We start from the raw sequence: 27,980 nt of genomic DNA, 5'->3' as shown, positions 1-27,980 counted from the left end.
ATTTCTCCTTGAAATTTGAACAAAATAACCCTATCTACATATTATATGTCTATCTATATAAATCTATAAGGAGTATTAGAAGTTTCCCAACAGAATGAATTTTAAACAGAGCACTTTACAATTAAATTCAAGCAATCTGCTAGTTCACAGTAAGTTTATGATTTCTCAGCTCTCAAGATTATAAAGTCAAAATCAAACTGGATTTTTTTTTTTTTTTGGTCATTTGCCTTTAAACTACTGACAAGCCACAGATAACTGGCTATTTTATGAACTGCAATAAGTCTGTTTGTGAGAAGAGAAAACGAACGTCTGGGTATTTATTTACATACCTTTAATGCAAATTCAGAAAAAGAAGTCAAATACAGTCAATCTTCATTATTCGCAGACTCCATATTTACAAATTCGCCTATTCCCTAAAATTTGTTTGTAACCCCAAAATAATACTCACGGTGCTCTGCGGACATATGCAGAGCAGCCAAAAATTCGAGTCACCTGAAGCGCATGCTCCCAGCTGAAGATGAACATGGCAATGCTCTGCCTTCTTGTTTCAGCTCATACAAGTGCCCTTGTGTGGTCTATTTAGTGCCAGTTTTTTGCATTTTTGTGCTGTTCCTTGGTGATTTCGCTGTTTATAAGGGTCCCCAAGCACAGTGCTCAAGTGCTGTGCCTTACAGAGGAAATACATGTAGTAGATAAGCTTCACTCAGGCATGAGTTACACGCCGCTGGCCATGAGTTCAATTAATGAATCAACAACATATATTAAATAAGGCGGGGCTTCCCTGGTGGCGCAGTGGTTGAGAGTCCACCTGCCGATGCAGGGGACACGGGTTTGTGCCCCGGTCCGGGAAGATCCCACATGCCGCAGAGCGGCTGGGCCCGTGAGCCATGGCCGCTAAGCCTGCGCATCCAGAGCCTGTGCTCCACAACAGGAGAGGCCACAACAGTGAGAGGCCCACGTACCAAAAAAATAACAAAATAAGGTGTCTTTAAACACACACACTCATAGGACAAGGTTATATACTGATCCGTTGACGAATGTGATGACCAGAGGCTTGCAGGCACCTAACCTTGTGTTTCCCCTCGGAGCCCGGAGTCAGTATTCACGCAACTTTCTAGAACATAACTACTGCAAATAATGAGACTCAAGTGGACACTCATGCCCAGAGAGATACAGCGCATCAGGTGGCTCTCTGGAAGCAATACCTGAAAACTCAAGCTGCATGAAAGCACTCTGATTCATCTGGGCAGCTCCCAGCTCCTGGTGCAGCAGAGTCACGGTCCCTCGCTGTAGCTGTAAGTTCAGTTTGGCAAAGACATGGTCTCGCTTTGTGTACGTGTTCATACAAGAGGCGTCTGCAGTGGGGTCAAAAAACTCCTCGGAGCCTAAATGTGAGGAAAAAAAGACTTTAAGAAAACACATGGGAAAATTTAAAAAGCACTGATCACAGTCATTATGACATTACTTAACTATTTTCCCCTTTTAGGGAAGAACTCCAAAGTCACGGGTGACTGTTTTATTCACCAATGTGAAACGACCCTGTTTTATAAGGGCCCTGATCAACTTACTGTCAAATGAGGGACGATGCCAAATTCATGATAAAGTACACTATAAGGCAGCACGGCCCGATGCAGTGCACTGTCCTACACTGCACTGTCCTACACGGTGGCCACTAACCACAAGTGGCTTTGAGCACTGTGGCTCATGTGGCAAGTCAACTGAGAAGTGAATTTTTTATTTTAGTTTAATAAATTTAAATAGCCATTTGTGACTACAGCTACCGTACTGGACAGCCTGGGTGTAAAAGGTGGCTCCGGATTGGTATTCAAGCCTCCTCAGAGTTTAAAACTTTTGAACTTGTTCAGATTTAATTCTCTTACAATCACTGCCACTCAGATCGATCTGAAACCATATTAATATACAAATTCAGTAATGCAGTTGCAAACAAGTATCTCTTGAAACTTCCTCTCTCTGACTCTATGAACATGAGACAAACCGTTACCAATGTCTTTTTTTTTTTTTTTTTTTTTGGCTGTGTTGGGTCTCTGTTGCTGTGCACAGGCTTTCTCTAGTTGCAGTAAGCGGGGGCTACTCTTCGTTGCAGTGCACAGGTTTCACACTGAGGTGGCTTCTCTTTGTTGCAGAGCACAGGCTCTAGGCATGCGGGCTTCAGTAGTTGCAGCATGCAGGCTTCAGTAGTAGTTGTGGCACGTGGGCTCTAGAGCGCAGGCTCAGTAGTTGTGGCGCACGGGCTTATCTGCTCAGCAGCATGTGGGATCTTCCCGGACCAGGGATCGAACCCATATCCCCTGCACTGGCAGGCGGATTTTTAACGACTGCACTGACTAGGGAAGTCCTTCTACTTTTTTTCTATTTGAAATATACCATGGGCCATTTCACAAATAACAGATGAATTATGAACCAAGGGTCTCCTTTCACTATAGCCAAGAAGGGCAAGTAAAGGCCAGCCCTGCCTTACCCAGGATCTCCTCAGGAGTCCAGTGTTCGTGCTGCTCTGCAGTCAGGCCCTCGACTGGTTTCCCTTCAGGGCTCTGCTGCCCATACCAGCCGCCCCAGCCAGGAAACCAGGACTGAAGGTACTGCAGCATCCCGCTGCCTCCGCTGGGTTCCGGGTCTCCAGGAGACTCTCCCGGAGAATACAACTGAGGCTCTCGTAAGCTCTGTGTCAATCAAAAATGAGCACATATGAGTACTCGAAGACAGAAACAGGAAGTGATACACCGCTGCTTATTCTCTGTCTGCCCACAGAGGCACTCAGAGCCTAATGGGTCAGAACACCTCTTTTCACAGAGGATTTCCTACCTCTGCCAGTTCTTCCTGTTTGTGAAATCGTTCATGAACCAGTTCACGCAAAATCTTCAATTCCTCAAAGCTCTGTTCCTCTTCAATCCGACACACTTCCTCCTGTTTGGGTGAAAACAAACAAACAGAACAGGTATTATAGCTCCAGAGAAACGGGACACCTTCACAAACCAATCCAGTACTGTGAAGAAACCCAACTGGCCTCCAACGTTTCCCAACATTTAGAAGGCCAAGAAACAATGAAGATAAACAGTTAATTCCATAATTGCTATGTTTCTGGTTTAAAAAGCTTTTCCATATAACGCTGATAGATTCTACCTGGTGTCTGAGATGAGACTAATGGTAAGTACAGAGGGAGCAGACACAGTACTGAGTTGAAAATGGGAAATGAAGAACATGTGCTGCCAGAGTAGCCCATGTTTGCACAGCAATGGCAGTTTACAAAGTGCCTTCACATGTGTTACCTCAATTGATTCAAGCTGGTGGCCAGTTATTATTCTTCCCACTTCAGATGAGGAAACTGAGGACCAAGTTTACAGAGTAAGTGTGTAGGCCTCCAGCTCCTTTTTTTTTTTTTTACTTCGGTATGCCGGCCTCTCACTGTTGTGGCCTCCCCTGTTGTGGAGCACAGGCTCCAGATGCGCAGGCCCAGCGGCCATGGCTCATGGGCCCAGCCGCTCCGCGGCATGTGGGATCCTCCCGGACCAGGGCACGAACCCGTGTCCCCTGCATCGGCAGGCGGACTCTCAACCACTGCGCCACCAGGGAAGCCCTCCTCCAGCTCCTTTATGTTTCATATAGGACATTACCAAGGAAGTGGTCATTTTCATTTGTTTCATGCTAGTTAGGAAAGAACAGCGGTGGCCAGCTACATGCAAAGATGCAAAAGAAAGCAGAGGTAGCTATCCTAAGCTGTTTCTTATACGCTATGATTAAGAAAGGATATTATATGTGTTTACTTGCTCACCTCAGTTGTAATTTAGATTTTTCTCTCCCTCCATGTCTTTGCCTGTGCCTTTAAGAAAACCATCCGAAACAAAAGGTCTGGTTTATTCCATCCTTTTCATAAGGTTTCTATGTCAGTAACCATGCCTGACACTGGTGAAAAAAGCACTAGCAAATTGAGTGGGTCATGCCCGGGGTGCTGGCAGAAGAGGTGAAAACACCCAGGGGTTCAGCACTGCCACTGGTTACCACAGTGGGGTGCTCTCATAGGCTGAATGTGTCCCCCCAGAATTCATATGTTGAAGTCCTAACACCTGGGATTTGAAGGTGGCGCCCATGGGAGGTGAACAGGTTTATTAGATGAGGTGATGAGCATGGAACCATCATGATGGGATTAGTTGCCTTACAAGAAGGGGAAGGCAGACAGATCTCTCTCTACCCAGGAAAGGCCAAGTAAGCACACAGTGAGAAGGCGGCCACCCACAAGCCAGGAGGCTGGTCTTCCCCAAGAACCGAATCTGCCAGCACCTTAATCATGGACTTTTCAAGCCTCCAGAATTGTTAAGAAATAAATGTCTATTGTTTAAGCCCCTCAGTCTGTGGCATGTTGTTATAGGAGCCCGAGCTAAGACAGGTGCTAAAGGGAAGCTTAGAAGGATTTACTAAAGAAAGAGTGAATTAAGAGATAGTACGCAAGCCAAAATACCGGAAACAGTCTAAATTGCTATTATAAAAACTGATTCTCACAAAACCGAAACAAATCAAGGAGGAGACACTCCCTACTGCCTTCCCCCAGGAGACAGAGGCAGATTAGAGCAGGGAGGGAGCTTCACACCAGGGCTCCAGGACTGCTGGTTCTAAGGGTCTCTGGTCCTGCAGGTAGCTAAAACAGAAGCTTGCCTTCACCCCTACTTCACACCCTCGGCCTAGCCTCTACCTCCAAAACCCCAAGGTCAATCAAGTCAACTGGGATTAGGGAAAATGTGGGCCAAAGTCTACAGAGATTAGTTATCGACTTTGCAAGAAAAGAATTAGGATCAGGTGTTGAAGAGACCTGAGTGACTCGATGGAATGTCTCTCTGGGCCCCGCACGGAGAGCTGGGGGGGGGCGGGGAGTGGGTAGGCCTGGCAGGACCACGGCCCCTTGCTCTTCCTCCCACCCCATGGCCCAGCTCTCCTCAAGCAACAGAAGGTGCTTCCTGCCAAGGCAAAGCTGGGCCTTCCAAGAAGCTCTCACCCTAATAAGACCGACTTTATCCTGTAAAACTATGATCCCGAACAAAGACTTTACTTCTTCACGGGTTCCCTTTTCTTCAGCCTTTGAGAGACATCCTTACCCTCTGACTGGAGACGAGAAATGAGAGACAACAGCCTCCTCACCTTGTCGTCTGCAGACAGCAAGCCTCCTTTCAACTTGGTAAAGTATTTGTCAGTGTAGGACACGGCATCGCGGGCCCGGCGCAACAGGAAGTCCCACGTGCAGCGCGTCCTCTGCTCCCGGATCTCATGCAGGTTGGCATTCAAAGCAAAATACCACCACTCTCGGCAGCTGAAACAGTTCATAACCATCTAGTTATTTACAATAAAAGCGATGAAAATGCTATTGACCCAGAGCAATCCACAACACACCACTCCCCTTCTGAGACATCTCTTCTCTTGTCAGCCATCTGTTTATGCCTCAAACTCAAATAATATTAGGCTAACCTCAACATATGGGGAAAGTTAATCTACTGGATCCTCAGTTTATGCACCGATTATAACACATTACTCTATTGGTCTGAATCACCCATAACATCAGCCCCTACCACAGAAAATCAAGTGGTGGCTATACAGTAAATACCATCGTAAAATAATCAGCAAGGATTTGACTATTAAAGATTTTAAATGGAATATTTCAAGGAAGACTGGAAATACACAGGATCTAAAAAAAGTTTTAATATATTGACTCGTCAAGTTTAGCACATCTACATAAAAAAAGATTTATTTTTGCTATAGATGTTATCAAGTGTACTATATAAATGCTGACCAAACAACTTAGGAGAAAAGACACAGGGAAGTAGGTTCAAGAGTGCTGCAAAGTATTTACCACACAATCAGAGGCCACCAGAGCAACGCCAGTCTCCTTACTAAATGAGGCTGAGAGGACCTCCTGAATTCCACTACGCTCGACCTAAGAGTAAACCCGCGACACCAAAGAGATATACAGTAGCATGTCAATGATGATAAACAACAGAAATGGCATTTTAAAGCCCAGAAAAGTCGACTGTACTTTTATCTCCAACCATGTGTAAAAGACAGTGAGGCATATTTCTGATCTAGGTCCAAAAAAAGAACATGCCAGAAAATGCATTTCAGACACAACACTTAATCGACAAGCCTTACTTCTCAGATACGGCCACTTTGGGTTTCCATTTTCGGAACTTCAACTGCCTCTCCTTTCGTTCCAGCTCCTTGAGGAATTCCATGATTTGCCGGTATTGCAACTTTTTATTAGAGGTTAAGAGACACTAGGTTAGAATTGGTTTGTTTCTTTTGCTCAGTTAAGACATATACGTCACAGGAACAAGTCATATTAGTCAACCCACTGAGCTGAAATCCAGTGCAAACTGCAAGGCTAAACTCTGGCACCAAGTGTCAACGTCGCTCTGAACAGTCAGTAAAGTACGTAAATTTACTGTCTCTCTTGTACTCTTTGTTCAGCACTTAAAATATCAAATCAAAACTAACCTGAGACCCACCCAATCCGACTGTATAAAGACAGTGGGTTCTCCACCCACCACAGCCTGGTCTCATGCATGCTTCCTTTCCCACGAGGGGACCTCGAAGTATCCAGACCCTTCTATCAACACGCTTCCTCCACCCCAGTTACCAGTCCGAGAGTTACAGGGAGAAACAGGGAACCTGAGAGAGTTTCAAGGGAATGGTCTCCAGATGAATATCACATTCAATACGGGGAGTGTGCCGAGACCTCAGAGGCTCTTTAGAGCAGTTTCTCTTCAGAAGAGCAGACGCGCACACAGGCTCCAAGATGTAGTGATGATTTCGACTCTCCTTGCTCTTGTCCATGGCCTCCTGAGTGTCACAAGAATGGCTGTCATCATAGCAAATGTTTTCAGGATCAAGTCACCTGTTGGAATGCTGTCTAATCTACAGCATGTTATATCAGAATCCAAAAGCAGGATAAAACTGGGAATCTAAAGCTCTCTAGCATTTTAAAATTTTTATTTATATTTCTTACAGGTAATACACGAGGTGTATTTTAAACCATCCACCTGGTTTAAAATTTAAAAGGCAAAAAAAGTGCAACCTCTCCTTCCGACTCCCATCCTCCAGCCACCCAGTTACCCTACTCACAGGCAACCAATGACACCAGTTTCTTATGTACTCCACCAGAAGCATTCTGTACACAGTCAGCCAAATGCTAATTTTCTGGTTTTTTAAACCATTCTTACACAAATGGCATATATATGCTCTTTTATCTTGTTTTTTAAACTTAATACTGTATCTTAGAGACTATCACGTATTCATCATGAAGATCTTTGCCTTTATTTTTATAGCTGCATACTGTTCTACTGTATGGATGCACAGTATTTATTTAATCAAATTAGCAAAACAAAAACCATTCTGCACAACAGCATGCAAGCCAAAGATAATCGTGGTTGAGGGAAATATGAGTCCTTTTTCTCCATTTCACTTAAACCACCTACAATTTCTTTACAAAAAGATTAAACTGAGTTTTTTAAAATATCCTTCACAAACAGTAATACTTTATATCCAATGATTTATAATGACTTTCTACGTATTTCTCAAAGGAATGCCACCGAAGGTGAAATTTCAACGCAAAATGTTGTAAGAAAGCTCTTCTTTAAGAACCAGATCTGGCGCTTCATTCATTAAAAATCTGGATGCTTAGTACACTGGTGGCTAAGAGAGTGGAGAATGCTAGTATGGTAAGTACATGCAATGGAATACCATGTAATAGTCAGAAGCAATGAAGCAGAAGTATAAGCAGCAATACTGATCAATCTTAAAAACAGAGATTTAAGTGAAAAAAAGCAAACAAAGAAATCAATAATACACTATAAATGTAAAACATACACAAATCCCTATATATTGTTCAGAGTTACAGACACAGCAAGTACCTCAAGCATACATACTCGAGAGCGAACGCCTACACAGGGAGAGGGGGTGGGAATGGGAACAGAGACACAGAGAACAAAACCTTATGTGGCAACAATACTACACCACTTTACTGCCGTGCTGTGTTATAACAAAGCCCTGCCACAATCATACCTGTAACTCCACCTGAGGCAAATCCCCCAATAAAGTGCAATCGACATCCCAATAGATGCTAAACTCTGCCACATCTAACTGCTTTTTCCGCATTAACTTCTGTACCTGAGGGAAGACAGGGAAGAAAATAAGATGATTCTTTATTCACAAACTTATCCATTCATTCAACAGGCCATTTGTGAGGAATCATGCACCGGATGCTTTGCATGGTGCTGAGGATACAAAACTGAATGAAAACATGGTTACAGAGTTCAGAATCTAACTAACTGGAAATACAAACATGCAAATAATTTTAATTAAGCAGAGGGAAGCAGAGGAAGAATATACGAGATGCCACAAGCAAACAAACAGAAAATGTCACTGTGCAGATGAATATCAAAAGATGTGTACGTTTCAGACAAAGGGTGGGAAGGAGGGACTGGGACACATTTCAAGGAGTGGGGCCAACGACACAAAAGGCCTGACAGCTGCAGAGGACGGCGAGCACATCTGTGTAACTGCAGCACTGTGCTCAGGGATGGGGCAGTATCGGCTCACGTGTATGGACACACACTTGAAGTGAGGAGCTAGTTAAGTGTTGAGAAATGTAGGTTGGAACGTTACTAGGTGTACTAGGTTGACTAGTCCCCCCCGCACTCCCCAAAATTCATGTCGTCCCAGAACCTGTGAATGAGACCTTACTTGGAAATAGGGTCTTTGCAGATGTAATCAAATTAAAATGAGGTCATACTGGATTGGGTTGGGCTCTAATCTAATCACTGGTATCCTTATAAGAAGAGAAAACAGACACATGGGGAAGAAGGCCATATGAAGATGGAGGCGGAGACTGGAGTGATGTATCCACAAGCCAAGGAACACCAAGGCATCCTACGGAAGCAAGGAGAGAGGCATGGGACAGTCTCTCCCTCAGAGCCTCCAGGGCGAACCAACCTTACCAACACCTTGATTTTGGACTCAGGCCTCCAGAACTAAGGAAAATAAATCTCTGTTGTTTTAAGCCATCTAGTTTGTGGTGATTTACTATTATAGCCCTAGGAAACAAATACAATAAGAAGTCTGTCATATTAAGGAGTCTGGACATCATACTTGAAGGGACTTGGAGCCACTGAGGGTTCTGATGCAGGCATGCACACCAGGACCCGGTATGGGTTTCAGAAACAGAACTCTAGCAACAGTGCAAAGTGGAGCTTCCCCCGACGGAGTCATGGGTGTGTCAAGATAATGAGCAAGTTTATACGATCGAGTTACATTTTAGGAATACAGCAACCCTTGAACAACATGGGAGTTAAGGGCGCCGACCCTCCGTTAAGTGGAAAATCCACATATAACTTTATAGTCAGCCCTCCGTATTCGAGGTACTACATCCAAGGATCATGTAATACTGTGGTATGTATTTAGTGAAAGAAATCTGCATCTAAGTGGACCTGCACAGTTCAAACCCATGTTGTTCGAGGGTCCACTGTATTCGGTTACTCTGAGCTAAGCACCTCCAGCCCCAGCAGCCACATCCATTTGCCCCAGTGTCCTGTACAAATACCATGATCCTTCTCTGTGTGCCGTGACGTGGGAAAGGTTGAGAAGCATTGGCACAGAACGAATCAAGAGCCTAGGATGGAAGCAAGGAGGTCACGGAAGTCAGGACTTTACTGAGCAAGGCAGAAGCTGGCAGGATCCTGAACTCAAGACAGTCGCGGTGAGGATAAGCGTAAGAGCCACATTTGACACATTTTGTGGGAAAAACTGGCAGGACACTGTGACCAAATGCATATGGAAACTGAGGAATAAGAAGTGAAGGGATGAGCACAGGCTTCTAGGGACTAGCGTCATGGGTAAGAACACGTGCTCTGAAGCAGGGCTGGCAAACCTGTTCTGTAAAGGGCCAGAGAGCAAACATTTAGGCTTTGGGGGCCATTCGTTCTCTGCTGCAGCTACTCAGCTCTGCCAGGGCAGCACAAAAGCAGCCTTAACAACATGTAAATGAACGGGCGTGGCAGTGATGCACTAAGTCTTAATTTACAAAAACAGGCGGGGCAGATTTGGCCCCCAGGCCACAGTTTGCCAACCCCTGATCTACAGCAGGTGCACCTGGGCTCCAGACCCAAGCCCACCACTCACTCATCCTTCTGCTCCTCAGCGTCCTCGGCTGTAGTGCAAGGATAACAGTGGTGGAGGTTACTGGGAATTCAATGAGAGAAGTCATGTGAAGCACTAACAGCAGTGCCTGGCACATAAAAGGGCTCTAACGATGTCAGTTTTCATATGTGTGCTTGTAACATTCGGTAACATGTTAGAGAATGAAGGAAAACAGCTGGTTTCAGGGAGTGAAATGGGTAGGTGGAATATAATGGGATCATTTTGATTATAACGAGCCTAAATACCACAGAGGTGTCCCATAGGTAGTTAGAGACCTTGAATCTGAAGGTCAGAAGAGGGGTGGAGAATGGCCCTTCGAGATGCGGGCGCCATCGGCAAATATTCCCAGGAGGCTGCCGAAACTATGAAACAGGATGAGCATACCCCGAGAGTGCATGTAATGTAAGAAGAAAATCAAAGATAAGATCCTTTCTGCACCTCAGTTTCTTCGTGTACAAAATGTGCCAACGTTTAATGGATGAATTAAATAAGAACAGGTCAGAAGAAATTAACTGTTTCCCTATTTCAGCAAAGGAGACAAGAGACATCCATCCACACCCTCCAAAGAACATGGAGAAGAAGATTGTGGTCTCATTTAGCTAACACAAAAGGACACAAGGCAGAGCCCTAAATGCTCCAGACCGAGCGCTTTCTTCCCAGTTTGCAGTCGTTATTTCATACTCACAGGCTCGTTCACAGCATTCTGCATGGACACATTCTTAATGCAGACGCCAAACGCAAAAGGATGGGAAGGATTGGTAATACCATCTTCAAAGCGCAAATGGACATCTTGAATTTTTAACTGCAGCGGGAAAAAAACACGTTTAGACAACTGCTGCAGGTAGAACACCGCAGGCAGGGGTCTACCTAAGTAAACCACAGCAGGCATTTTACACAAACGCATAGCTTACGCCACACACACGCCCGGTAATCTAAGTTCCTCAGAGATTTATAATCACAAACTGGACATGAATGACACTTCCTTGTGGTCAGTGCCTTCTCAAGAAGAGAGTTACAATACTTTCATCAGACCGTTTCAGAAAACACCTTAAACACTGAAATAAAGTAGTACCATTGTATCTAGATAACTGTCCCTCCCTCTCTTATGATCTCTTAATCTTGCCTCTGTGTCCTCAAACCTGGACACAGGAACACCAGCAGGGCATTTCCATTTTGACCTTATTTATTACCCCTTGCCCCTATAGTGGGGCTACAGAAAAAGCACTCTGCTTCAATGAATTCAAAAATAATAACAGAAAGTGAAAAGACAACCCATAGAATGCGAGAAAATATTTGCAAATCATATATCTGATGATAAGGGACTAAAATCCAGGATATATAAAGAACTCTTACAACTCAATAGTTAAACATAAATAAATACTTTTTTTTTTAATGGAAATGGGATTTGGACAGACATTTCTCCAAAAGAGATACAAATGGCCAATAAGCACATGAAAAGATGCTCAACAACATTAACCATTAAGGAAACGCAAATCAAAACCACACTGAGATTTCACTTCACACCCACTAATATGGCCACTATTAAAAGACAGACAGTAACAAATCCTGATCAGGATGTGGAAAAATTGAAATGTTCACACATTACTGGTGAAACTGTAAAATAGTTCCTCAAAAAATTTAACATATAGTTACCATAAGACTCAACAATTCCACTCTTGGGCATATACTCAAGAGAACTGAAAACATACGTTCACACAAAACCATACACATGACTGTTTATAGCAGCAATATTCCTTATAGCCAAAAAGTGGAAACAACCCAAATGTCCATCAACTGACAAACGGATAAACAAAATGTGGTCTATCATGAGAACTGCAAAAACTCTAGGTATGAGCACTCCATTCAAACGCCTACCCTAAGAGACCCGACCAAATTTTAACATAGGCTTCTAGCAGCCTAAGGCTGAGTCTCCAGGACATTCCATCCCCTTCCTGAGTTCCCATCTAGAAAAGCTCAGGGCTGTGTGTTCTAGCCGACGCCTGACAAGAGCACACCCGACCCCCTTCTTAGAGCATTTACCAAAAAGGGCTTACAACTGCAAACCCTTTCTCTGTCCCTATGTGATGTGTCTCCTACAACTCAAGGACCTAAATGCCACTCCCTGGAAATGGAATCATCAGGAAGGGCGGAGCCTCTGTCTCCCCTCTCTCTGGGAGGACAGAAGCCCAGCTAGCAGACACAGCTGACCTAATCATATCTACACTGACCAACCCTTTGTAATTTTTCATCTGAGCCCTCTCCCCACCCCCACTCCGCCCCCATTCTCCCTTTAAAAGGCCTGGTCACCTCTGTACAAACTGGAATGGAGCTCTGCTCCTTCCCCTACTGTCAGAAGTCACTGAATAAAGTCTGTTTTCACCACTTTAACTTCACTCCAGCTTTGTTTATCTTTGGCAATCCATCCAATGGAATATATTATTCAGTCATAAAAAGAATAAAGTCCTGATACATGCCACAACGTGGATGAACCTTGAAAGCATTATGCTAAAAGGCCAGTACAGCCCCACTGATGTGAAATGTCCAGACTAGGCAAATCCACAAAGTGGATTAGTGGTTGTAGGGGGCTGGAGGGAGAGGGGAATTGGAAGTGGCTACTAGTTGGGTATGATGAAAATCTTCTGGAATTAGACAGTGGTGATCGATGCCCAACTTTGTATATATACCAAAAACACTAGATTGTACACTTTAAAAGTGTGAACTTTACAGTATGTGAACTAAATCTCAATAAAGCTATTATTAAAAAATAAAAATAATGAGGAATTTTTTAAAAAATCAATGACAGCTAAAATAGATAAATAAATAAATAACTGCCTGGAAAAGATTTCAAAGCAGTCACCTCAAACGTACTGATCTTTTCCCCCAATGTTATCAAAGTTATGAATCCAGCAACCTCAGGCTGTATTTTGGGGGGAAGTGGGACACCTTAAAAACATGTGGCCTGTGTCACTTTGGTACTGCAAGAAAACCCTGGAGGTAAGAAGCATGGGCTAACACTTACGACACACTGAAAATTAGTGTGAACCCTGCTCTAGTTTTTGAGGACAAACAAAACAATAATTAAAGCAGAAAAGAGGGCCGACAGCCCTAGCACTGAAACTCAACAAACTGCCTCCAGACACATCAGTAAGAGCAAGTATCTTACTGGGCTGTTCACAGTGCACTACGGAATCAACTGGAAACCACATCCAACCCCTCTCATTGTACAGATGAAGAAACTGAGACTAAGAGATTAAGTGATTTAGTCATGAAGACTCAGGTGACCTGGCTTCTTGGGAGGTAAATCCTTCAGCAAGTAGGGTTCCGATATTCGTAAAGAAAATGAAGTGAAATGTCAATGAAATGAAAACTCCTACTCACACTAACTGAAGCAAGAAAAACCTGTGTCTGCCCAGAGCTGGACTCGCTTTTCAGGTTTTCCCTCTGGCACCGCCTATGAAAAGGCACACATGAGCAATCAGCGCTCTCCGCAGACACCCTGTTATCAGTTAAACCCACAGGAAACAGCAACCACGGACGTGAAATGCACTTAAGCCTGAGCGATCCCTTCTGTGTTCATACTTTATAAAAGCCATTAGGACTTACTTCAATATTCTCCACAATTCTCGTAACTACCGAGGCAGTAACTGAATACCAGTAGGACTCCCCTTTCTGCTGGCGTTCGTTCTACAAAGGAAAGAGCCGGTGTTAGCAGAATCTAGTGCTTCGCTCATTTCAAGTCTCACCACCACCGCTCTCATGGCCAAAAGGATTTCTGCCTTGCCTTCCACTTCTCCTCCAGGGCTTGAAGGAGAGCTTTCTTGCGTTCCCTTTCCAACAGCTTCTCCTTTTCATCATTGAAATCCTGTATTTTTTCAGGGGCTCCAATTAAGTGAAGGCTGGAGATGGAGATCACCCAAGGGTCCACATGGGGGCGATAGAAGGGAATCTGAAGGGTTACCTTCCCAATTAAGCCTGCGAAAAGGAAAGTCTTGTTAACTGTCTGCACACATTTTTTTTTTTTTGCACACATTTTTAAATTCTATTTTTCTGTATTCTAGCTTTCTTTAAGGAGTATTGTTACCATTTACTTTTTAATTTAAGAAAACAAGTAGCAAGTTTTCGTACATGTGAAACAAACATTAGTGGGCTGAGATCTGTAAGAACGAGGCATAATAAAGCAGAAAATGGAAAGTGGTCAGTGTAACTCTTTCACATCTAATGCAACATCTCCCTCTGGAAAATACCTCTTCCCCAACAGGACTACATCGTAAACTTCCCTGGGGTGTCTTTTCTTCCCATGGCACCTGTACTAGACCGTGGGCACACACTCATCTCTTGTTCATTATTAATTAGCTCGTTGATAGGTACTTATTGGGAGTTATCAGACTCAGCAATATGCCCAATCTTGAACACAGCAACCGAAACGTAGGTCACGTTGCAGTGGTACTCTATCGAGAAAGAATTCTGATTCTTCATGAGAACTCGGGCTGATGGGAAAGCTATAAATGGCCTGGTAGAATTGTGACACTTATTTCCCAAGTTCTACCATTTCTCAAAGATCCACACAGCCCAACTAACAGTCTACCTCTGAAAGCAACACATGTTATCAGACTGTTATCATTACTGTCTAAGATCTAGAATTCGAGCAGGATCGATGTGTTATATTTAAGATAACAGAGTATCATTAACACCAAATGATCAACTGTGTAATCCAGTAACAGATGAAGAAATCTTACAACAAATAATGAAAAAATATTTTAATTTTGACTTTAGAAAAATGAAAGTAAGTTTTTTACATTTAATAAAATTTATATTATAACTGAAACCATACACCAATTTTCACAACAAAGAATTTTAACAATAATTAGTGTACAGTTGCAATTCTAACCTAAATTAATTGGGAGGACACTTATATGACAGCAAAATATAATTTCTGTTACATTTTATTTTTGCATAAAAAGCATAAAAAGGGTCACTTTTGCCAAAATATTAGAAAACATCAATTTTCCCTAAGAGCCTCTCTTAATCCTTTGATAGTCAAATAAGAACTCTCTTGGAAGTATCCACTGTTTCATCATTCTTGAGAGTTTCTTTCAGATTCTAACTTGTCAGTGCCTTTGCTTGTGATTCTGGCAGTTCACCTATGACCTGAATTGACTTCAAGAAAGCCTAAATCTCTTGCAAGATTTCTATTTTATTTCACCTAGCAACTGATTTGCATTGTACTTGCACTTTATTGTAACATAAGTACCCTCAAAATAAGGGAAAGACTGACTGATATCAACAGGTTTGTTCAATGACGAGCAGTGTCTAAAGAGGGACTAATTTTATAAGTGGTCACTTAATACAGAATATTTTTATTCCGTGATAATTCTTGTTTCCTTACCAAACCTAGTAACTGCAAGACTCCGATAATAATTGCAGACATCAACTGAGTGTGCCGGGCACTGTTCTAGTCATTTTAATGCATTAACTCAGGTATTCCTCTCAACAAACCTATGATATAGCTACTAGTATTATCCCATCCTAAGATGAGGATACACTCACAGAGTGGTTAGGGAACCTCCCCAAGGTCACACAGCCAGAAAATGGCAGATATGGAATAGAAACGCAAGCATACAGTTCCAGAGCCCACCTTTCATTCAATAGAGTAAACTGTCTCTTAGTAATATGAATTCTCTGAAAATAAGAACCCCCTGTATCTAGGATGGAAGTTCTCAGACTTTAGTAAACATAAGAATCACCTGGGGTGCTTATTAAAGATGCAGGTTCAACAACACTCCCTCAGAGACTCTGATTCAGTAAGTCTGGGGGCCACCTGACCTCCCCACCACCACCCCCAAGATCATCCTGATACTAATGGCCTAGAGACCACACTTGAAGACTGATCTAAACTCTATCCTTCCAATCCTGCCTCTTCCTGGTCCAACAGAGCCAAACTCAAGGGCTCTCACTTTTCACGTCCCAATCGATAAAAGACTCAAAACTGCCTCCCACTCCCTTGTTCCACATACCAGCTTTGACTTCAAATGGTAATTCCAGTTCTTTCAAGGCATCTTTCTTTAAAGGCAAGTTTTCTAATTCAACAGCACCTAAAAAATAAAAATACCATAACATGTTCATTCAACAAATGCAGCAGTTGCCTGTTGTGTGCAAATCAGTGAAGGGTAAAGGGAGAGTTTCACATCTAGACCCAGGCTATACCAATGTGCATTCTCTGTACTAATTTCCCGACCAGCCCACTGACATGTAAATAACAGCTGAAGCTTACCAGCAGATGAAGGATTTAGGCAGGGATCTAACTCTAATGAGCCAGATAGTAAATATCTCAGGACTTATCGTGTCTACTGTATATTCTCCTTTTGTTTTGTTTCTTTACAAGCCTTTAAAAATGGAAAAGCCATTCTCAGCTAGCAAGGGGATCTGGCCAGTTGGCCGGTTTACAGACCCCTAGTTTAGGCTACTATTCCACCAGAGGACCATTAACATCTGAATCACCTAGGATGAAATGCAGGCTCCTGGGTCTGAAACAGAAATTTGCAATTTTTAACAAGCTCTCCTTACCCACCGCCCTCCCCCTCCCCCAAAATGGGTGTATTCCATACCAGGTCAGAGAGCCCCTGTAAAGTTGGTCATCAAGAGGAATTTATACTCTCTCCTCTGGAGAGCCCCCTCTGCAGGTTCTCCTCTGCACCCTCACTCGCAGGTGTAATAACCAGTCAGAGAGCAAAGGCATGAACAGGACCACCGCTGAAGGTCCTTTTCAGACCCAGTTTCTATAATTACTTAAATCCAAAAGCACAAGATGACTCCAAAGCGGACTGAAGGATTAGTCACAAGGGTGCAGCTAGATCTCTCTCTCTCCCAGCTATGGAAATCAACCCTTTACACATACTGGGTTGGCCAAAAAGTGCATTCGGGTTTTTATGGAAAAACCCGAATGCACTTTTTGGCCAACCCAGTACATACTGATCCCTCCCCTGCGCCTAAGGCACTGTGCTGGCCACTGGGAATAAAAACAAAGGCAGGCAGGGTCCCCATCTCCAAAATGCTGGGGAAACAGCCGTTTTATAAAGTTGTTCATTTGTGCAACACAAGTCAATTTCTGAGTCACTTAAATCTGTCTGAAATGTACTCTCAAGAACAGGGAGTACAGACAACCACCACCCAGCAACCATTAACTGGTAAGAGAACCCAGAAGAAAGGAGAGCAAGTCTTTTCCTCCAAAGACACACTAATACAAGAAACTTAATTATTTTCCCCTTTGAATGATTAAGACTTGTGCATTGGCATCTAAAGAAGTATTCAAAGCTAGCATTTTGGCAGATTCTGAACAAATGCACCCAACTTATTTTTCAGACTTTTGCAAGAACATCTATTCACATGGGGCTCCACTTACCTTAAGACTTAACAAAAGGAGAAGCTAATAATCCCAGAGAGCCCAGAAACAACCCTATATCCACACTTGGGGAGAAAATGAGCATAAGGGGGAAAAAACATGAGACACATTCCTTATCAGTTGAAACCGACTTAAAGGGAGGAAAGTATATAACTTCTGAAGAGCAACATTTGCAATCTGAATCATTCGCCCTATTTTTCAATACCCAAATCTGTCACAAAGGCAGACAGCACCAGGTTTCCTTGGCTGCTGTACAGAGTGGAGAAGTGGAAAGAACTGCAGGCAATCCATTCAATGAAAAATTAAAGAAGCTGAAGCACAGACAGCAAAGGAGGTGGTCTAGAAAGGAGAGGACACACAGAAAAGAATGAGGAGAAATGGCAGCCTATAGCAAGTCAAAAACAAGGGAATCAGGGACTTCCCTGGTGGCCCAGTGGGTAAGACTCCGCACTCCCAATGCAGGGGGCCCGGGTTCGATCTCTGGTCAGGGAATTAGATCCCGCATGCATGCTGCAACTAAGAGTCTTCATGCCACAACTAAGAAGTCCACATGCCACAACTGAAAAAAAAAAAGATCCCATGTGCTGCAACTAAGACCCAGCACAGCCAAAAATAAATAAATAAAAATAAATATTTTTTTAAAAAGGGTAATCAGGCAAAACACAGATCAAAGGCTTCCTACTTCCCCACCCACTCATATGTACCCACAACTGGCCCTGCTGGAAAAGGTCCCTCCAAGGGACCAGGCCACAAAGCACCCAGCATAGGTGAGCACCTTATAGATAATAATGTTTGTTGATTTCCAGACAGATAATTTGCAGACTTATTTATGGATGGCTCTCTCATCCAAAAATTCCTCACCTCAGATTAACAAGAAATCTAGTCACTAGCTGGGGTGAATTTAGAGTAATACCTAATGACTACTCAATCTTCCTTCCTCAGCTCTAGGGAAGCCAACCTCATTTAAAGGGCCAACCTGAGGTTCAGAGCTTATTTAAAAAAAAAAAAAAAAAAAAAAAAAAGGAGGGGGAATCTAAATGTATGCCCATGGCCCAGAGTTCAGACTCCTTGAACCAGCACTGGCAGCCGCTATCTTCTGGCCCCAAACCATCCCAAAGACACCCTGCAGGTTTCAGCCTTCCGCCTCTGCTCACACGCCTCATTCTGCCTGGAATGTGGTCACCCAGCCTGGGCCATCTATCAAAATCCTGCTAAGACCCACTCAAAGCCACCCCCAGAATAGCTTTCTCAGGGTCCTCCAGACAAGAAGAATGACTCCCCTCCCACTGCATTATGCCTGTATCTCTAGTATAACAACATAATACATACTGCCTTGTATTACTGTACACTTATTTCTGTCTCCAGGACTGGTTAATGGCTCTCTGAGGGCAGGGATTATAGAGGTGGAGCTGGGATGATGATGATGACAATGACCATGATGATGATGACGATGAGGAGGAGGAAGAGGGAGGGGGAGGAGGAGGGAGGAGGGAGAGGAGGGGGAGGGAGGAGGGAGAGGAGGGGAGGAGGGGGAGAAGGGGGAGGAGGAGGGAAGGAGGAGGAGGGAAGGAGGAGGGAGGAGGAGGGGGAAGGGAGGGGGAGGAGGAGGGAGGAGGAGGAGGAGGGAGGGGAGGAGGAGGGGGAGGAGGAGGAAGATGAGGATGGCTATCATTCAGTGAGATCTTACTATGTCCCAAGCATTTCATATGCATTTCTTCATTTGATCCTCACAAAAATATGAGGAAATACTATTATTTTCTTCATTTTTAAGATAAGAAAAATGAGCTTAAAGGATAAGCAGTCTGCTTAAAAATCACAGATCTGGTCAGTGGTAGTACTAGAGTTCATACCAGACCTGTGTGATCTCTGGCAGCAAGAGGGACAGAGGATGAAGAGGAGGCTTCCGTAACTTGCTCACAGTCACAAACAGCTGTTAAGTGGTGAAACCAGGGTTAGACCCTATGCCTGAGCTCCAAGTATTTTCTTCTGTCTCCCCGTTTTGTATCATTCCATAACAGAGCCTTACCCAAAGCAGGTGCTCAGTGAAAGTCTGTCGAATGACTGAACAAATGAAATGTTATACAAGTCCTATCTCTGTCCTTCCACTACTCATATGCTACTTTGCATTTTTATTGCTTTTAGCATGTGTGCACAATCTACCCTTGAAGTCCAACCCACCAGCTAATCACATGTTGCTGGTTGTATGATGATGATGACTAACACTGACGGAGGACCAAGAACAGTTCTAAGCTCTTTGAACCTACATTAATGTGTTTAGTTCTTAGAACCTTATGAGATAGTTAATATTACCTCCAACTTGCAGAAAGGGAGACTAAAGCAATTTTAATGTTTAATTTTCTATTTAATTCTTAGTAGAATTTGAGTAATTTAGTACTAAGGGTGTAATGTACAACATGATAAATATAGTTAACATATATGTTATATATGAAAGTTGAGAGTAAATCCTAAGAGTTCTCATCACAAGAAAAAATGTTTTTTCTATTTCTTTAATTTTGTATCTGTATGAGATGATGGATGTTCACTAAACTTACTGTGATAATCATTTCATGATGTATGTAAGTCGAACCATTATACTGTATACCTTAAACTTACACAGTGCTCTATATCAATTATATCTCAATAAAACTGTCAGAAGAAGAAAAAAAGAATTTGAGTAATTTGCCCAAGTTACTGGTAAATGGAGGAACTGGGATTCAAACCCAGTCTGGCTACAAAATCTATACCCTTGACCACTATTTCAGTCGCCTTTGCATCTTCCAAAGCATCTGTAAATATTTGCACACAGACTGAAATAATATTCTTATTCCTATCTAGTACCCTCTGCCCCCAAACACTGCTTAACTATGTCATCAAGATCAACAAAAAGTGTCAACTCCTTTACAAGCCATTCTCTCAGTGCATTGCAATGCTCTAAAACTTTTCTGGCCAAGCATCGTGGTGTGCTTTGGAGCCATAAGGACGGAGTACCTAACTGACACAAGTTTTGAAAGAAAAAGCATTTTTCTATTCTGCAGAGAAACATTCCTCAAATTCCACAGGTTCATTAAAAGCCATAGAGAAGAATTTTTAAGAAAAGATAAGCACAGAAAAGCAGTAGAAAGCTTCAGAGATACACACAGCTGTCCTTACAAGATATGTTCTGTCTAAAATTGCTGAGATTAGAAATCTATTATTAGTATAGACTCCATGATTTGTCAGGTACCACAAATTTCTATTTATTCATTTCTTTAGCAAAGATCATTCTTCTTACCATACCACTCTTGAGAAAGCCAGCTCTGTTATTAGCAATGTTGTTGCTAATAACAATGTTGCTCCTTCTAGGCCCTGTTACCTGCCCTGTACAACCTGGTTAGCTTCACAGTGTGTCTGAGAACTTCAATAAGTGACCAAAGAGGTGAACCTGACACTATTATTGCACTTTAAACACAGCCCCGCCCTGACAATTGGTCACTTTCACTTTCCACTCAGCAGCTGCCTTCTAGGAAAGGGCAGAAGGAAAAGCCGAAGAACAGGAAAGAACCCACTTCTGTTTCCAAAGAAAGGAAGGGAGCAGGGAGGTGCAACCGTGCTAGCTCGCCACCGCCTATTGCTGCTGTGATCGCTCCACTGGTTTAGGTGGGTCAGAAAACCCCGGAGAATGCTGCTTCTGGGAAGAGAAAATCACTGCACCCTGTGCTCATACTATACACACATCTGTATCACTGCTAGCCCCACTAACCTGCCCTGGTCCACTTGCCAAAACTCATACTCCCAGGAAGCCCAGAAGGTTTCCACTATATCTGAGGCCTCCTTTCCTCTTTCTATGATTCTACATGTTTGCAAACTGACCTTATCTTCTTTGTCTAGATTTGTTAAAGGGTTCCACTTTGAGTTGAGCAAACAGAACTTAAATTAAAACAAGGAGAAGGAGAAGAAAGCCGCTTTCCAATCCCCACATCAAACCCCTGGGCTGCATTTACACAGTATAGACCTGTAAAGGCTAAAATGTCTCAAGCTTTAGGTACGTTACTACTCAGCAAGACAAGAACTCAGAAATTCTGTTGGAAGACCCCACAGTAACGTATTTTAAAACTTCTACTGGGTGTCTATTACACACCAGCAGGATAGGAGCTTCAATGGTCACTCCACTTGATCCTTTCAGCGATGCTGTAAAGGTACATTACCCTCTTTCTCTAAAGAAACCGAGGCTCAGAATTTCAGTGACTTGTTCACGTAGCTAACAAGTAACACAGCAGGATTTGAAGCCGAAGCCAATGCCATTGTCACTACATCCTGGCTGCCTCCACAAAGCTTCATAAAACTAAAAAATTAACTGGGGTAAAGCACAGTCACCAGTAGCATGGTTTTCTTTTTTATTTTCCTTTTAATATTTAACAGTCCCCTAAAACCTACAACAATCCAGCTATATACTTAAGTTACCCTGTAATAATAATCAGTGTCATATGGAAGAACATTATTTCCTTTTACACATATTTAATACAAAGCCATCTGTCCATCAGGGTTTATTACTCTCAATACAACAAAAAGAACATAAAAAATAGAAATGCAATCTGCAAAGCATACTTCACCAAAAAGAGATACATGCACTCACCTTTCAGAAGCGCAACGGACAGCTGATCAGTGTTCAGGTTATTGACATATTTCCCTAGATAGGTATTGAGAACCCAGGCTACAAGACCTTCCAACATGACTATATCCTCAAGACAAGGTGTTTAAAACTCATGGATCATTATTTCTCTCTCTCATGGTCACAGAAGAATCTATGAAAGAAAAAAAAAAGGAAATGAACAGAAAAATCTGACAGTTTTTCCAAGCTGATATCCTACTCTACCTGCCCTGAAGGTGGCTGGATGCAAATCACAGATTTAAGAAAAGATGGGGTGACCAATGTTCACTGCACCACTGTTTACAATAGCCAAGACATGGAAGCACCCTAAGTGTCCATCAACAGATGAATGGATAAAGAAGGTGTGGTGTGTATATATATATATATATGTGTATATATATATATATATATATATATATACACACACACACATATATATATAATGGAATACTACTCAGCCATAAAAAAGAAGGAAATATTATTTGTAGCAACATGCATGGACCTAGAGACTATCAAACTAAGTGAAGTCAGACAGAGAAAGACAAATATTATATGATATCGTTTATATGTGAAATCTGAAAAATAATATAAATGAATCTATATACAAAAGAGAAACAGACTCACAGACATAGAAAACAAACTTATGGTTACTAAAGGGGGAAGAGGGGAGGGATAAATTAGGAGTATGGGATTAACAGACACACTAAGATATATAAAATAGATAAGCAACAAGGGTTTACTGCATAACACAGGGAAGAATATTCAATATTGTATAATAACCTATAATAGAAAATAATCTGAAATATACATAACTGAATCACTTTGCTGTATACCTGAAACTACCACAATATTGTAAATCAACTATACTTCAATTTAAAAAAAAAAAAAAAGATGGGATGAAAAGCACTATACGATGCCCCCACCAGTAAATGGAGGGCCAAACCAATACATCTGCATTTTGATGCAGCTGCAAGGGATAGTCACTTATAAATTTACCAAAAATTACCTACAATTCAAAGTTGTGTATCTTTTCGATGTAACTGATTGTTAAACTGCTTGCTTTTGGTGACTGACCTGGGGACTAGACTGTCCTGATCAGAGGTTCTCATCCAGATGTGATATGGCAATGTCTAGAGACATTTTTGAATATCACGACTGGGGGGATTGCTACTGGTACCTTGTGAGAAGAGACCATGGAGGCTGCTAAACCTCCTACAATGCACGAGGTAGCCCCCCGCAGCAATGAATTTTCCAGCCCCAAATGCCAATAGTACCAAGGTTGAGAAACCCTCTCCTAGATTAAGGCAAAAATGGCCTAAGAGATTGCATCAATAAACTTCATATTCTGCACCGATCCTCTTTAAGCCTTCCCGAAATCAATTTTGCAAACCTCTTCATCAGGCTCATTCATAAAATGATATAAATGGAAGGAAGACAACAGTGGTTTATCGTTCTTCTTAACTGTCCTGGAGCTGCATTGCTGGTACCTGGACACCAGACAGTGCTGATACAAGGGACCCCCTTAGTCAGTAACTGCAGACAACAGAAATCCTCTGGTTCCAGCTGCAGTATTTACAGTCAGTGCTGATTTACTGCTGTCATTACAATAACTGCTGTTTATTAGCATTACAAAACAGAGATTATTTTTAGTATTCCGTAAAGTTAACATGAGGGAACTTGAGACACCAAAGTTTAAATGGGTTCCAAGACTGCTCAGCTAGTAGATCCTAGTTAGAACTGTGGGCTCCAAATCTTGCTCTGAGCCAAGCATGTCGGACACCAGCCTACCAAGCCTGACACTCCAGGTTTGCTGTGGCAGGCATCCCACTTGGAACCGGCCCTTTCGGGATCCTTTCCAAGCACTTTGCCCCACCTCCAGTTATTCACCTTAGTGCCAGGAGATACTCTTACCCCAACTGAGAGGCCTCCACCCACCAGAAACCCCCAAACACAAAGCTGTACAAGAGTTAACCTCCAGGAAAAATCTGTTTTTATTTGTCAATAGTGTCCTGCATTTCCACAGAAGATTAACTTTTGTCAACAACGACAGTAAAAACATAAGAAAATAAACAGCATTTGGAAAAATACTAATTTCTTTCCAAAGATCTTTTTTAAAGCTACATTTTTATGTAAAATTAGGAATCTGCTAAAAATTACTGTATACACTTATTTAAAGAAGAGATTACAAGAACAAATTTCTTAAAATAAGAAATGTTTAACAGCCTGAGTAAAGGAAACACTTCTTTCTATAACTTTAAATGAGTAAACCTACAAAAACAAAACATGAACCTGACTAACCTAGTCTTACTCTGTAGAGTCCAAACACACTTAGGCAAAGAGCCAAAGTTGGAAAACTCTTTACTTCTGAAGTTGCTGCCATTGATTCTGGTCCTAAGTGCCAACAAACTCTCTCTGGTGCCGTCCACAAGTGCTCTCCTCATAAAGGGAAACAACCGTCAGTTTGCACACAAGATCTGGCCCTACCCTACCTTCCCTGAAGGTGGACGAATGCAAAGCACTGATTAAAAGAAGATGGGGTAAGAAACACTATAAAACGCCCTGTGCAGTAAGTACACTGAGGCCCAAGCTAGATGGCAGCCATTAGCTCTGCTAAGCATCTAGCAGGTTTGAGGCCACTTCAAGGATTCCGTTAAGGAATCCGGTGTCAGGAAAGGCCGCCAGACTGGCCAGAATCCCAAAGTGTTTTTACACTCTGGTCCATCAGGGTTTCTAGGCCTGGTACTAACCCCACCTGGCCTCCCCTAATCGGTGGGGCAGGTGACACTGGGGATCAGTGCTCAGCCTACCGGTGAGCAGACAGCCGGCCATGACCTTGAGCCAGGCCCCTCCCTCGAGGAGCGGCTGGAGCCCTGGAGCCCTGAGTAGGAAGGGCTGGCAACAGGACGCGGGAGCGGAGGCGGCGGGGCTGAGGGCTGCCGGCCCTGCGAGCTCGGACATCGGAGGCCGGAGAGGGGCGGAGGCCCGGCAGGAAGGAGACTGCCCAGGAGGCGAGGCTCCTCCAGCCCGCCTGCCGCCCCTCTGCTCTCAGAACCCTAAGCCCGGCTCCAGGGGACCGAGAGCCCACCTCCCAGATACAGCCTGAAAGGAACACAGCCGCGCGTCCCAGCCCCGGAAGGAGGGGCTCAGCCAGGATGTGACCCCGGGAGGCGAGGGATAAAGAGAGGTTTGAGGCCTGATGTCCCATCCCAGAACGAGACCCCAGAAGGCTGGAGAAGGGGATGTTTAAGACCCTCTGGAGCCCTGACTGGAGCCATGTTCTTGGGCATAAAGCAAGGGAGCTCATACCCTGGGCTCCCGCGTGGAGACCGAGGCTCCGGCGGGGAGACGCGGCCTGACACCCCCTCGATCCCAGGGCACCAGGCTGCCCCGACCCGGAAAAGCGTGCGGGTCCGGCGGGGGTTCAAACTCCCCAGAACACGGACGCCGAAGTCCTCGGAGACTCAGGACGCCCGAGCATATGGCGCGGGTGCCCGCAGGGCCTCGGACTCGAGAGTCCCGGTGAGGGCGGGGCGCTCGGGGCCGTCTGGGGCTCGGACACCCCAGGGATCCCCCGAGGAGCTTAGACCGCCGGAGGGCCGGACGCCGGGGTCCCCGGGCTCCCAGCGCAGCGCTCCGCCCGGGCGGGCCGGGGCTTCCAGGTCTGAAACGAAGTCGGAGCGGTCGACCGCAGGTCCACGCCCGCCCTGCGGCCCCCGGCCCTGCTCGCCGCCCGGCGCCGCCCCGCCTCGGCCCTTACCTGTAGGTGTCCCGGGCCGCCCGCCCCAGCCAAGCACTGCGCGGCGCTTCCTCTTCGCAGCTCCTCAATGGCGCTGGCCCGCTGCGCGCAGACCCGCCCCGACCCGACCAATCGAGCGGGCGACGCGCCTGCGCCTGGCCAGCCGAGCGCCGAGTCATCGAGGAGGCCCCCTGGCGCCCGCGGCCGCTCCTGCAGGGCTGCCCGCCCCTCCAGGGCTCGCAGGTGCTGGGGCTGAAGCGGTAGAAAGGCCCAAACAGCCCTCCCATTTTACAGCGCGGGGGTAAACCGAGTCCGGGGGAAGGATAATATATAGGACATATTGGCTCAGAAGTATTAGAACCCAGAATTCTTCCGTCTACAACGACCCGCCCGCAATCTGTTCGCCACTTATCAGCCGCAGGAGTCTGTTAAAACATAATTAATACCATGCCACTTTCCTGTTAAAACCTCTTCCGCATTATACTTAAGTTAAAACCCACCTCCTCAGAGAGCCGACACCAAGCTCCTACTGAATTTGTTCCATTCGCATTTCTGCCACTCTTTCCCGGGCCCGCTCTGTCCCAGCATCCTTCAGTTCCTGCCCCGGGACTTTTGCATTTGCATCTCTCTGCTAGGATGCTTTTACCCTAACTGCTGTCCAATGGGAATATAATGCAAGCCACATAGTACATTTATTTAGTCGGTACATTTTTTACAGGAAAAAGAAAAAGGTGAAATTAATAATGTATTTTATTTAATCCAATATGTTCTAAATATTATCATCTCAACCTGTAACCAACAGAAAAAAATTATTAATAAGGTATTTTGGGGGTTTTTATATTAGTTTTTTAAACCTGGTGTGTGTTTTACACTACTGCACATCGTAATACAAACTAGCTACATTTCAAGTGCTCAATAGACTTGTATGACTACAGGGCAGCTCTGGATAATCATACAGGCCACTCCTTGCTTCAAATATTCCATCTCAGAGAGGATTTCTCTGCTGCCATATCTGAAGTTCCCCTCATCCATTACCCTGTTATATTATCTTAACAGAACTTAATGCTGCCTGAGATGAGATCATCTTATTTGTTTATACCTATGTTATCTTTCATCACCCTGAAAGTTCACTGACAGCAGAAATTATGTCTTTTTCACAAATGTTTCCTCAGTACCTAGACATGGCCTAGCACAGAAAAGGCCCAATGCTATGAAAGAATGAACAAATGAACGCCTCATCTTGGATTATCACCAGAAGGGCAGGAAGAACATCTCAGGCTCATAAAAAGTCAGAAGACAAAGGTCACAGGCTGGCAAGGTTGCAAGACTATCTATTTACCATGACATTTATCAGCCCTCATGATGCTAAGCTAATGAAGGTGCTTGTGGGCTGACTCACTCCCAAGCAAGGCCTGAGTTTCTCTGAGGTGGGGGTCAACCCATCAGAATCTCAACACTGGGTCCCCCCAGAAGCTGAGGTTTGGGTGTAAAACCCTAGACTCCACAGAAGGCAGAAGGGAAGGCAGCCATCAGAGCTGAAGGAGCTCAGGGTCCAGATCTTCCAACACAGAGACACCTGACTGTACCTGGAGAGTTTATTTAAAACGCAGATGCCAGGGCACCATTCCTTCAACCAGTATCACTGAGAGTCTTTGGGCCTCGGTCCCTTATCAATCTTAACATACGTTTACCACACAGCCATCCCACTCCCAGGTATTTATGCAAGAGAAATGAAAGCACATGTGCATGCAAAAACTTATACACAAATATTCATAGCAGCTTTATTCATCATAGCCCAAAACAGGAAATAATCAAAATATCCATCAACAGGAGAATGGATAAAGATATTGCAGGGACTTCCCTGGTGGTCCACTGGGTAAGACTGCACGCCCCAGTGCAGGGAGTCTGGGCTCAATCCCTGGTCAGGGAACTAGATCCTGCATGCGTGCCGCAACTAAGAAGTCCGCATGCCTCAACTAAGAGTCCGCATGCCACAACTAAAGATCCCGCATGCCGCAACTAAG

General features: G+C 44.0%; 1 protein-coding gene across 4 annotated transcripts in view; it reads right to left on the bottom strand.

Annotated features, from left to right (window-relative positions):
* Window positions 1-26,076, bottom strand: part of VPS13D (vacuolar protein sorting 13 homolog D) — a 242,401-nt gene extending 216,325 nt beyond the window's left edge. For all 4 annotated transcript variants that reach the window (XM_067720898.1, XM_067720908.1, XM_067720916.1 and 1 more), the window contains exons 1-13: window positions 25,978-26,076; window positions 22,206-22,374; window positions 16,209-16,286; window positions 13,976-14,166; window positions 13,798-13,878; window positions 10,880-10,996; window positions 8,062-8,166; window positions 6,670-6,840; window positions 6,151-6,251; window positions 5,149-5,317; window positions 2,824-2,925; window positions 2,480-2,681; window positions 1,206-1,385 (exon numbers count right to left, since the gene is read on the bottom strand). In XM_067720898.1, the coding sequence (XP_067576999.1) occupies window positions 1,206-1,385; window positions 2,480-2,681; window positions 2,824-2,925; window positions 5,149-5,317; window positions 6,151-6,251; window positions 6,670-6,840; window positions 8,062-8,166; window positions 10,880-10,996; window positions 13,798-13,878; window positions 13,976-14,166; window positions 16,209-16,286; window positions 22,206-22,302 (1,594 nt within the window). In that variant the 5' untranslated portion in view covers window positions 22,303-22,374; window positions 25,978-26,076. The remainder of the gene's footprint in view (window positions 1-1,205; window positions 1,386-2,479; window positions 2,682-2,823; window positions 2,926-5,148; window positions 5,318-6,150; window positions 6,252-6,669; window positions 6,841-8,061; window positions 8,167-10,879; window positions 10,997-13,797; window positions 13,879-13,975; window positions 14,167-16,208; window positions 16,287-22,205; window positions 22,375-25,977) is intronic.
* Window positions 26,077-27,980: the final 1,904 nt, after the last annotated feature.

Source organism: Pseudorca crassidens, chromosome 2, assembly GCF_039906515.1.
Source record: "Pseudorca crassidens isolate mPseCra1 chromosome 2, mPseCra1.hap1, whole genome shotgun sequence".
NCBI lineage: Eukaryota > Metazoa > Chordata > Mammalia > Artiodactyla > Delphinidae > Pseudorca > Pseudorca crassidens.
The sequence above is the reverse complement of the archived record's forward strand: the minus strand, read 5'-3'. Positions and strand labels throughout refer to the sequence as shown.